Source organism: Callorhinus ursinus, unplaced genomic scaffold (assembly GCF_003265705.2).
Source record: "Callorhinus ursinus isolate GAN/ISIS: 27379988/994484 unplaced genomic scaffold, GSC_fseal_2.0 scaffold70, whole genome shotgun sequence".
Lineage (NCBI taxonomy): Eukaryota > Metazoa > Chordata > Mammalia > Carnivora > Otariidae > Callorhinus > Callorhinus ursinus.
This window is the reverse complement of record NW_027397132.1, coordinates 555,681-566,488: the sequence shown is the minus strand read 5'-3', so window position 1 is coordinate 566,488 and position 10,808 is coordinate 555,681. Positions and strand designations below refer to the sequence as shown.

The following is a 10,808-nucleotide window of genomic DNA, read 5'->3' as shown; positions in this document are numbered from 1 at the left end:
AAAGCAGCCGTGTGGATGGGGAAAAGGAAGAGGAGCCTTGCGGGGAGGTACAGGCCCAGGGCGGACACGGTCCAAAACAAGACCTGAGACGTAAGCCACCAGCCTGGGTTGATCGCAAGTCTTAGAACACACCCTGCTAATTAGTGAGGGTCTTCCCGCCATCCTGCAAAGAACGGGAAGACATGGCTGTTTTTTCAAATGACGAGTTTTCAACAAAAGATCTCAAGGCATACACAGAGGCAGGAACACGGGGCACAGCCAAAGGAACAAAATATACCTTCGGAAACCAAAGAAACCGTCCCTAAAGAAACACAGGCATCAAACTTCCTAGGAAAAAAACTTAAAGTAACTATTAAATATGCTTAAAGAGCTAAAGGAAATCAAGAAACATATATGAACAAAATGAAAATATCAGAAAGTCATGTACGTGTATGATGATTAAAAAGAACCAAATTCTGGAGCTAAAAAATACAATAAAGGGCTTTAACAGCAGACCTGAGCCGTCAAAAGAATCTGTGAACTTTCAAGAATTTCAAATGACCTGTCTTCAAACAGAGGAACAAAAGGAAAAACATTGACAAGTGGAGTGGGCCTAAGGGACTTATGGGACACCATCAAACAAATATATGCATTATTGGGGCCCCAGATGGAGAAAGAGAAAGGGGCAGAGAACTTGGAAGTGATGGACAAAGATCTCTCAAATTTGAGTAAAGAAATGGACATACAATTTTAAGAAACTCAACACATTTAACAAAAATAAATCCAGAGACACCCACAGCAAACACTTGAAAAACTGAAGGGCAAAACGGACAGCTCTACAATAATAAGATTCTTCAGTACCTCACTCCCAGTAAGCTAGAGCAACCAGGTAGGAGATCAGTAGGGAAAGCGAGAGCTCGAACAACACTACAGACCATTGGGACCTAAACAACATCCCTGCCAGCAGCAGAGTAGACGTTTTCCTCAGGTGCCCAGAGAACATTCTCCATAATAGACCACGTTCTGTAAAGCCATGAATCAAGTCTCAAAAAATTTAAAAAGACTGAAAGCATACAAAATATTTGCTCTTCCCACAATGGAATGAAGCTAGAAATCAGTAACAGAAGGGAGAACGCATAACTATGTAGAAGTTAAGCAATGTATCACAAGGGAAATTAGAACCTTTCTTGAGAAAAACGACCATGAAAACAGGGCACGTTGAAACTGAAAAGCAGTGCTGAGAAGGAAACTCAGTGCTATAGAAGCTTACATTAAAAAAGAAGAAAGGTCTGAAACCAAAAACCTACTTTATACCTTAAGGAACTAGGAAAAGAAGAAAAAACTAAGCTGAAAGCTAGCTTAGGAAGGAAACAATATTACAGCAGAGAGAAACAGAGAACAGAAAACAACAGAGAAAGCCAATGAAGTCAAGAGTTGGTTCTTCCAAAAAAAAAAAAAAAAATTCAACATAATGGCAAACCTTTAGCTGAATGCCTGTGGCGGGGAAGGAGGCCAAGGACTCAACCACCCACGCCAGGCACCTTACTGCAAGTATACAAAAATGAGGAGGACTGTAAGAGTTCTATGAATAATTGTATGCCAACAAAATGGATAACCTAGATGAAATGGACAAATTTCTAAAACACACAACTTACCAAGACTGAATCATGAGGAAACAAAGTCTGGATGGACCTATGACTACTAAGGAGATTGAATCAGGAATCAAATTCCTCCCAACAAAGAAAAGCCCAGGACCCAATGGCTTCATCAGTGAATTCTACCAAACATTCAAAGAATTAACATCAATCCTCCTCAGACTCTTCCAGAAGAAAGAAGGAGGAATGTTTCCTAACTCATTCTTAGGCCAGCACCACCCTGATACCAAAGCTAGACAAAGACACTACGAGAAAACTACCAGTCAGCATCCCTCAGGAATACTGATGCAAAAACCTCCAACAAACATTAGCAAATTGAACCCAATACCACAGTAAGAAAAAGGATTATACACATCACGACAAAGCTGGATTCCCGAAATGCAAGGATCACTCAGGACATAAAAATCAATCGATGTAATACGCCATATTAACAGAATGAAAGGGAAAATAAGTTGACAGCAAAATCATTTTGACAAAATTCAGTACCTTTTCATGATAAAAACACTCAACAAACCAGCAACAGTAGGAAGATACCTCAACACAGTGCAAGGCACACATGAGATATCCCACAACTAACATCATACTCAAAGGTGAAAGACTGACAGTTTGTCCTCTAAGATCAGGAACGAGACCGCATGTCTCCCTTCACTACGTATATTGAACATAGTACTGAAGGTCGTAGCCGGAGCAATTATACAAGAAAAAGAAAGAAAAAGCATCCAAATTAGGAAGGAAAAAATAAGAGATTGAAAACTTTCTCAATCCCACGAGTTTTTGCTTGATACAGAGCACTTTCAACTACCATGTTTTTATTAGTCCCTTCTACAATTCTAAAGTTTGTCCTTTTTCCTTAGAGGGTCCTTGCCAGTATTTCAAACCACGGCTTTTCTTTTTTTGTGGGATTAAAAAAAAAAAAAAAAAGTCTCATTTCCACACCAAAAAAATGTAAAGTCGTGAGTTTATTGCATATGTAACAAAATGAACCTGACCTCCCGGGTCCAGCCTGCTGTACAATCACTGTTTGTTGTGTGTTTCCAGCTGGTTCCATAACCACATTAAATAGAACTAGTATTTCTTTAAATACTTCTGATTTTGACATAAAACAGAACATTAGTGTACAATTTTCACAAAATAAATCAGGAATAAAAACAGTGGGAGGAGTAACAAGGATAGCAGCAATACTTAAAAACAAGACATTACAAAATAAATTAAAAAATACATTATAAAGTGGTTGAGAAACAAAAATAAACAAATTTTAAAAATTCATACTATGTTTCGGGAAGGCTGCGGTGCGGCCCACACCTGGCTGCGGACGGGGCTGGGGGCGGGGTGTTTTCTCTGCGGAAGGCCATTCCCGGCAGCTCAGGTTTGAGGACCACCTCCCCTGAATTGGGACCACGCGGCCGAGCAAGCTGAGGGAGCACAACCCGCCGGGGGGCAGACTCCCCTCGGAAGGGAGCTCTCCTTCCTGTCCCCCGAGCAGCCCCTGTGTTTTTCCTACCTACAGCATTGGCAGAGTGGTGGTTTGCTACATCCCTGAGGGTCGGCTGATGACCGCTGGTGAGGGCAAGCCCGGAAGTGGGGCCCCTGAAGCTTCTGGGCCAAGAGGGGAGGGGAGGGGGCCAGGTGGGCGGTCGGGGACTACCGCGGAGGGCGACGAACGAGAGCTCGTGGGAAACGGGGTCCACACGGGCCCAAAGTGGCGCGATCGGGAGCTTTTACCAACCGTCGGCCACACTCCTCTTTGCGTGGCCCAATCCACTGTCAATAGTGAAGGTTCTAGAAGTGCAACGCCACTGACAGGCCCATTTGGTGAGAGTCAGCCAGGGCTCTGGAACGTTCTGCTCTTTCAGGCTCCACTGTGACACACAGCTGTGAGGGGGCCCACGTTGCAAGTGTGAGAAGAAAAGCAGAGACCGCGGCCTTACAAGACAGGAAGCACTTGCGGAGCTGACTCCGGACACACGCGAGCAGCCCGGGGCCGGCAGGTACGCTTTCTAAGGACTGTTCCCCTGTTTCTCCCAACAGCAGGAAGATCGTCTCAACGGAGCCAAACTCAACCTTCCCGCTAGACCCTCGTCTCCTCACTAACTCTTGCAGATTTTGGCCAACCCCACAGAAGAATAAGTGCTCCTTCCCACCTCAGCCTGGAGGTGTTTTCAGCTCTCCCGTGGAGGTCTCCTCCTCACACTATTGAGGTTCACCTCCGAGAGGAGGCCGATCTGGGGGCAGGTCTGTAGCTGACATTTCCTCACTCTGCCAGAGGAAGATTACGAGGGAGGACTAGAGAGTCAGGGGGAGCCAGCTTCTAGAACGCCCTCACAAGGATCATGGTAAACGAGAAACAAGATAAGCCCAACTGGGGCAAGGCAGAACTTCTGAAAGACCAAGCCCACAATCTGGCCTGGACTTCCTGGATGGATTTAATTTTCCTTCTGCAGCGAGTCGCACCGGACATCCTCTCTACCCTGGAACCTCCGTACGTAGCCCAGAAGTGCGCTCTCTCGCAACTCTTGGAACCCCCAGCCAGCAACCCATGGCCCACCAAACCAGGCAGACCTCTTGTTCCAAAGGGCGGGGTGGGGGGGGGGGTCCTGTCTCCCAAGACGTCCCGGAGCTGCTCACGTAAGCCACAGACTGCTTCGGGGCCGACCGAAGAACCACAGCAAGATGAGAAGGGTAAGCAGGCCTCCAAACCCACCACAGTCCAAAGGTGTTAGTAGCAAAAAGAGAGTCGTCCAAAAAGCTCCTTCCAAACCCCTCTCCGACCCACAGCTGGATGCCAACACCTAACTCCAAAACCAACAGCAAAGTTTCAACAGTGAAGTGTCTTGCTAAGGAATTACCCCACACTTGCCCCCCAAAATAAAAACAACAACAAAAACCAAACAGGACAGTTTGCCGCTGCCGCCCTTCACAGAAGTTGATCTCCACTCAAACCACCTTGTTAAAATACTGCTTGAATGTCGTGTGCAAATTGGAAAGTGGTGTTAGAAACTGGGGGTCCAGGCTGGCTTTGGCCTTGCTCAGCATGTGAAGACGTTTGGGCAAGTGAATCGAGCGGTGACTGTTAGTGTCGCCCTCTGACACTCGGAAGATGACCAGTATGAGCCAGAGTGGAACTGTGTCCCCGCCCCCCCCCACACACACACTGTCAGGTTTGCATTCAACAGTAACGGGGGTGGGGGGCGGTTAAGTCAATGAGGTTATCCGCTCCCCCTCTCCCTTTGAGGTGAGTCTGCACCAGGCCAGCAGCTAGAATAGGCGTTTTTTTTTTTGTTAGTTCAGCTCTCAGCAAGTTCCGCACGACACTTTGTTAGTATTCAGTGACCCAGCCGACACACAGGTGGTGCGAGAGCCCCAGCCCAGGACTGGCTGTGTGGATCTGAGGCTGGTTTGGTCTGTTCTTTTATAAGCTCTGTTATGTGGTATTTTCACTGGAAAAAATATCTTGAATTAGATAATGTGGCAAAAGGGACTCTTAAAAGGGAAGATCAGTTTTTTCTATGCAGAACAAATTTTTCAGCCAGGATACCCTGAAACACCCTGGGAAAAGGGAAGCATGCTTTTGATGCAGGCTTCCCGCTGCGGCAGACTTCCCCTAGACAATATGGTTACTTTTCAGTTAGAAATTCATCTGCTACAGCCTGGAGCAGGCTGCTAGGATGCGATTGGAATTTGAGCTGCTGAACTTGAAAACGGGCCTTGGGACCGTTTTGACACACAGCGAGTAGAGCAACCAGTTACGGACCCTCAGTAAGCCAAGCTCAGTTCCAGAACTTTTGGGCTGATCCTCCTATAAAGACCACAGGGCAGTGAGCCGATCACCATATGGGTTCCAGTCATAGCGGAATATCCTGTGTGACCGAAGCCAAATGCTAAACCTGGCTGCATTTTATTGGATGGGTGATGGAAGGGGGTGGGAGTACTGTCATAGAGGAGGGAAGTATGGGTGGGAGCCACCAACCAAAGTCCCCCCACCCCCCTCGCTCCCCCAACGAAAAGGAGGGGAGACAACTCTTTCCCTCCGATGATCTGGGGTTCCCAGGCCTCAGCCAGCTGCGTAGGAGGCACACAGAAAGCTTGCTTTTGGTCTGGTGGTCATGAGCTAGAATCTGTTGCCTTTGGTTGCTCTTCACTCCACAGCAAAGCCACAAGTCTCCTCCACGGCCGTCAGCAGCTTCTCGTAGAGCTTCTCATACGATTCATAAGGTGGAATGTCAATCCGATTAAAGCTGGAACAGGACAAAAGAGCGAGAGAGTCACTGCTGGGGGTGATCCGGACGTTGGACCTGCTTCAAGGACAAGGACAGGCGGGAGCAGTGCATTTGTGGCCCCGAGCCAGCAGAGAGCGAGAGCGAGCGAGAGCGAGAGCGAGCGCGCACGCGCACGTAGATAGGCAGGACGGAGCCAAGACGGGAAACGTCTCATCGCCTCGTTGGGATAAAGAGGTGGAGGCAAGTTTTCTACTCCCCCCCCCCCCAACCAGTCCTTTTCTGCTTTGAAAGCAGCGATTTTTTTCATCGAACACACAGCAACATGGACCCCAAGATCTTGAAAACCAAAATTAAACTAATTACTATTTCCTGGTTATATGAGGACAAAGCTCTCAGCTGGTTTTGTTTGTTGTCTTTGGAAGAAATTATTTCTCGGTACGAGGAATACCACCTTTGCAGAGAGCTCTGTGATCCAGACCGGCCGGTAGTCAGATCACCACGAACAATTTACGGCATGTCTAGCTGATCCTCGTGACTTGATCTGAGACCAAACGGGGCAGTCTGGACTATTTCTTGCAAAAACAAGCTGTATCTCAAAACTTAATAAAATATCAAATCCCTGACACTGAGATGAAATCAATAGATGAAATGAGTGATGAAATGAATCAACATTTCCCTGGGGAAATTCATTTCTGTTGTATTAAAAAAAAAAAAATACCCTTTAGGAAGGATATTCTCTACTAACAAAAAAATACGAATTCTGACAGAGAGGCCATAGAGTTACTAAATTAACAAGGGGTTAAGCAATTAAGGATGGTTTTTCTCAAGGAAGAACTGGGCTGAATGGTGTGATACTCTTGGGGGGCGGGGCAGGCTTTAGCATCAGAGGACACCTCTCACATCTGTTTTACTCTAGACACTGAACTATGAAAGGACAGAGTCTTACGGGGAGGAAAGCAGCTGCCAAGCATCAACACGGCGTGGTTTCTGTGACGGCCATGCTGGGCGAGGCGCTGCAGCCTCCCCATGGCCTTGGGACCGTGCTAACATTTGAAGCCACACCCCCGGGCTCCCACTCAGGAACCTTCTGTTACACCCCGATGCATCTGGATGACCAGAACCTGGCTCTCCTGAACTAGACATGCTGGTCTTTTCGATACATGGTTTCTGAGACAAAGTGTATGTAAATAACTTGATTTTTAAACCACAAATAATCTGCTATGGTTATTATTTAAAATTTAGGGAAGAAATATTTTTCAGTACACAAGATGCATCATCATAGACTAAGTTCCAAGAAGGAAAATGGGGTCTTAGGAAGTGAACTAGTAACTCCAGATTAAAACCTACAGTTTTGGGGCACCTGGGGTGGCTCAGTTGGTTAAGCGTCTGACTCTTGGTTTTGGCTCAGGTCATGATCTCAGGGTCATGGGATCAAGCCCCGTGTCTGCCTCTGAGCTCACTGCAGAGCCTGCTTGGGTTTCTCTCTCCCTCTTTCTCTGTCCCTCCCCCTGCTCTCACGCATGCTCTAAGTAAGTCTTTAAAATACAATAAATAAAAACTACAGTTTTTGGGGTGCCTGGGTGGCTTGGTTGGTTGAGCATCCAACTCTTGATTTCAGCTCAGGCCACGATCTCGGGGTCATGAGACTGAGCCCCATGTCACACTGAGCGTGGAGCCTGCTTAAGATTCTCCCTCTCCCTCTGCCCCTCCCCACCATTTGTGCGTACACACACATGCGCTGTCTAAAAAATAAAATAATTAAAAAACTAGTTTTCCTGAGAGGGACGTGTGCTCACGCACACACGTGCAAGACCCAGTGAAGATAAGACTGGAGTTGCTGGAGCGCCAGCCAACATGAATCCCATCTCGCAACACAAGTGGTTTCACAACAGAGACGTCTGATAACCCTCCTGTGACCCACAGCCGAGTGCTCGTTCCATCTGACACCGGGGCCATCGCCAGGGGTCCTGGGATGCTGATAAGGGGAGCAGAGTGCTCCACAGAAGAAAAGAGCTTAGACAAGTCATGCATAGGGTGGCACACCGTGGAGACGGGCTCCCAGGGGACGGGCCTTACCAGGTGTGGGCCTTCGGAAGGTTGTCTGTGTTGGCGTCGATCAGGTGGATGGTGAAGAGCCGGGGCCCTGCCGCGCCTGTAGAACCTTACGAGAAAACATTCTAGTTAATGCACGTCAGAGGCAGGGCCCGGGCCCCACCGCCAAGCACACCCTCGGCCCCGTGCCCAGGCGGTCCGTCCTGCCAGAGGGTCACATGCACACTTCACGAAGTAGCATGAGCCTCCACCTGGCTTCGCATATGCTGACAGTGGCCATCCAGGGACCTATACCAGACGTTCTAGAAAACCACAGGGGCAGAGCGAGGACTGGTGAGGACGCTCCTCCTGTCTCCTCCCCACTCAAGTGGGGGTATCTGAAGGGGAAAAATCCTTAAACTACCAGCGATGTGTTTTTGGTTGTTGTGTTTTTAACAAATTTTCAGCAAGCAGGCCCACTCCTGGCGGAGGCAGCAGAGTTATAACAAAAAGCAAGATAGAGGGCCACGAAATCTCCGCAGGCAGAAGTAGGAGGGGAAGAGAAAAGACACAGACACCTGGGACGAGAGCCCAGGGGATGGAAGGAACCTCTGTCACCCCGAGCAGTCCTCGAAATATGGAAAAGTCTACCGGGAACATTCCCCATGTGAAATATATCTGCTATCACTGTTAATACACAAAATTTCATTTACTAGGTCTTAATATACTATTATTCAACTTTTTCCTTCTGGCTCTCAGGGTTATCAAAAATCTGGATATCACTTTTTTTTTTTTTTTATCACAGTCAGAAGGGACGAGAGACAGGATGCATACCCATCGGTGGAGCCCATCAGGCAGTGCATGTGCACAGAGGACGAAACTGAGGCCCAGGGAGGACCCCTGGCACTAATGACCAACACGGTAGCCAGAGACTCCATCTCCTGATGCCCAGGCCAGGCCTCTCTCCCTCACACTCAGGACTGCAGTGAGAGAGCTGCTATCAGAAGACTCAGAAACGAATCCACGGTGCATTTAAAAACTCTGATTTCTTTCCCCAAAGCCTTGCCAGAGGAACGTGCCTAGGGGAGATGCGTGGGGCCAGGAGCCCCGCCTCCAGGTCAGTCACCTTGCAAAGCCTTGAAGCCTTGGAGAGGGACCCGAGTGGACCCGGTCACGAACTGCAGGAGCCTGGCCCTCCTCTCCTCGTCGAAGGTCTCCACAGCCTGCCAGAACCACCGGACGATGTTGCTGTCGGCCACGCAGTGCTTCAGCCGCGTGTTGGACTTCCAGTCGCTCACGTCGATTTTATCCAGGCCACCGATGATCAGCTGGGAAGGCGTTCGGCAGCAAGTTAGTCCTCAAACATATGAACCAGGGTCAAGACACTCTCCCCCCCCCCCAGTTCCCAGGACATGAGAGGAGGGAACTTATTGTGTCTGAACAAACAAGCCCCAGACTTGGACAAGCAGGGAGATCAGCAGTGTGCCTGATGCTGCCACCCCAGGCTGCTTTCCGACCCCCAGCCTGGGGGTTTTCTTACAACCACGTCTGCGTTCGCAGTGTTGCGCAAGGAGTCGGTACGAAAGAACCAACTGGCAAGACCGAAGGGGCGGACTGTAAAATGGGGCCACATCCCAGGGACTTTGGGGGCTGGGACAGGCAGAGCTCGAAGGCAGAGCTCAAAGGCTGAGCGGAGGGACCGTGGCTGGAGTCGTGTGCACGTGTCTGCCCGCGGTGGGAGGCGCCTCGCCGGGGACAGAAAGACAGAAGGATTTCACAGCCCTGAGCCATTTGGCATCGGAGGTGGGTAAGAGATGAATGAACCGCTATGTTCAAGCAGATGAAGTGTGATTACAGGAGACAATAATACTTTGTTCCAAGGCTAATAATAGCCAGAACAAAAACAGAAAGCTGACATGCTGGGAGAATCTGGTTATACACGAGATAATTTCCTCGATCCAAGGTGAGTACACAGGAGGGGGTTAGGAACCTCCACTGCTAGAGATTCTGAAAAATAGGATAAGCCACAGAACACCCTGCACAATGTCCAGAGAAGGATCTGGGCTGGCTGCCGCCAAGCAGAGAGACACCTGGCCTGATCCTAAACAGGCTCAGATGCCCTCCACGCCCCGCTCACTCTAGCCCTGGTATCCTGGAACCCCCAAAACCCCTGGCCTTGCTGGGGAACAGGTGAGCCTCACTCTGCTGCCATGTGTAAAACAAGAAAACACTGACCATTTTCACAACCTTGAACGCGGACTTGGCTCGGCCCAGTGAGCACGTACCTCTAGTTCCTTCTGGTCAAAAGGCTTCAGCAAGTGTTGAGGAATGAGTTCATTAAACCCTTTCTGAAGAGCTAAGAACTGGGCTTCGATCCCTCTCATGAACCTCCAGTTTACATACAACCTGAAGGACAAATTCACAAGTTGGAGGCAATGCAAACGGTTCACAAGAACAATTTTTCCTCCGTAGTGGGTTCTGCCATCATCTGCTGAACCTAACGCCCTGCTGCTAGGCCTCCCGGGGTGGGGGTGGGGCCGATGGGGGGGAATGAAACCCCCAGCAGCTGTTAAGATCGGGTTAAAAATAAGTCAGCACAGGCCTTGACACATTCTGATGCTTTACTAAAAACAGGACTAGGAACTGACCTGACCTGTTACAGCAAGTGCCATCATTTTAAAAAGTAGACTTAGGGGCACCTGGGTGGCTCAGTCGCTAAGCGTCTGCCTTTGGCTCAGGTCATGGTCCCAGGGTCCTGGGATCGAGCCCCACATCGGGCTCCCTGCTCAGCGGGAAGCCTGCTTCTCCCTCTCCCACTCCCCCTGCTTGTGTTCCCTCTCTCACTGTGTCTCTGTCAAATAAATAAATAAAATTCTTTTAAAAAAAAGTAGATTTAAAAATAAGATATGGGGATGCCGTGAGAGCC

The 10,808-nt window shown here is 48.7% G+C and overlaps 1 protein-coding gene across 3 annotated transcripts in view; it reads right to left on the bottom strand.

Annotated features, from left to right (window-relative positions):
• Positions 1-2,575: 2,575 nt before the first annotated feature.
• The window catches only part of SMURF1 (SMAD specific E3 ubiquitin protein ligase 1), a 108,982-nt gene continuing 100,749 nt past the window's right edge, over positions 2,576-10,808 (bottom strand). For 2 of the 3 annotated variants that reach the window (XM_025863613.2, XM_073886392.1), the window contains 4 exons: positions 10,168-10,288; positions 9,009-9,210; positions 7,928-8,012; positions 2,576-5,869 (listed from right to left, as the gene is read on the bottom strand). In XM_025863613.2, coding sequence (XP_025719398.1) covers positions 5,770-5,869; positions 7,928-8,012; positions 9,009-9,210; positions 10,168-10,288 — 508 coding nt within the window. In that variant the 3' untranslated portion in view covers positions 2,576-5,769. The remainder of the gene's footprint in view (positions 5,870-7,927; positions 8,013-9,008; positions 9,211-10,167; positions 10,289-10,808) is intronic. The other variant, XM_025863612.2, reaches the window with a different exon arrangement.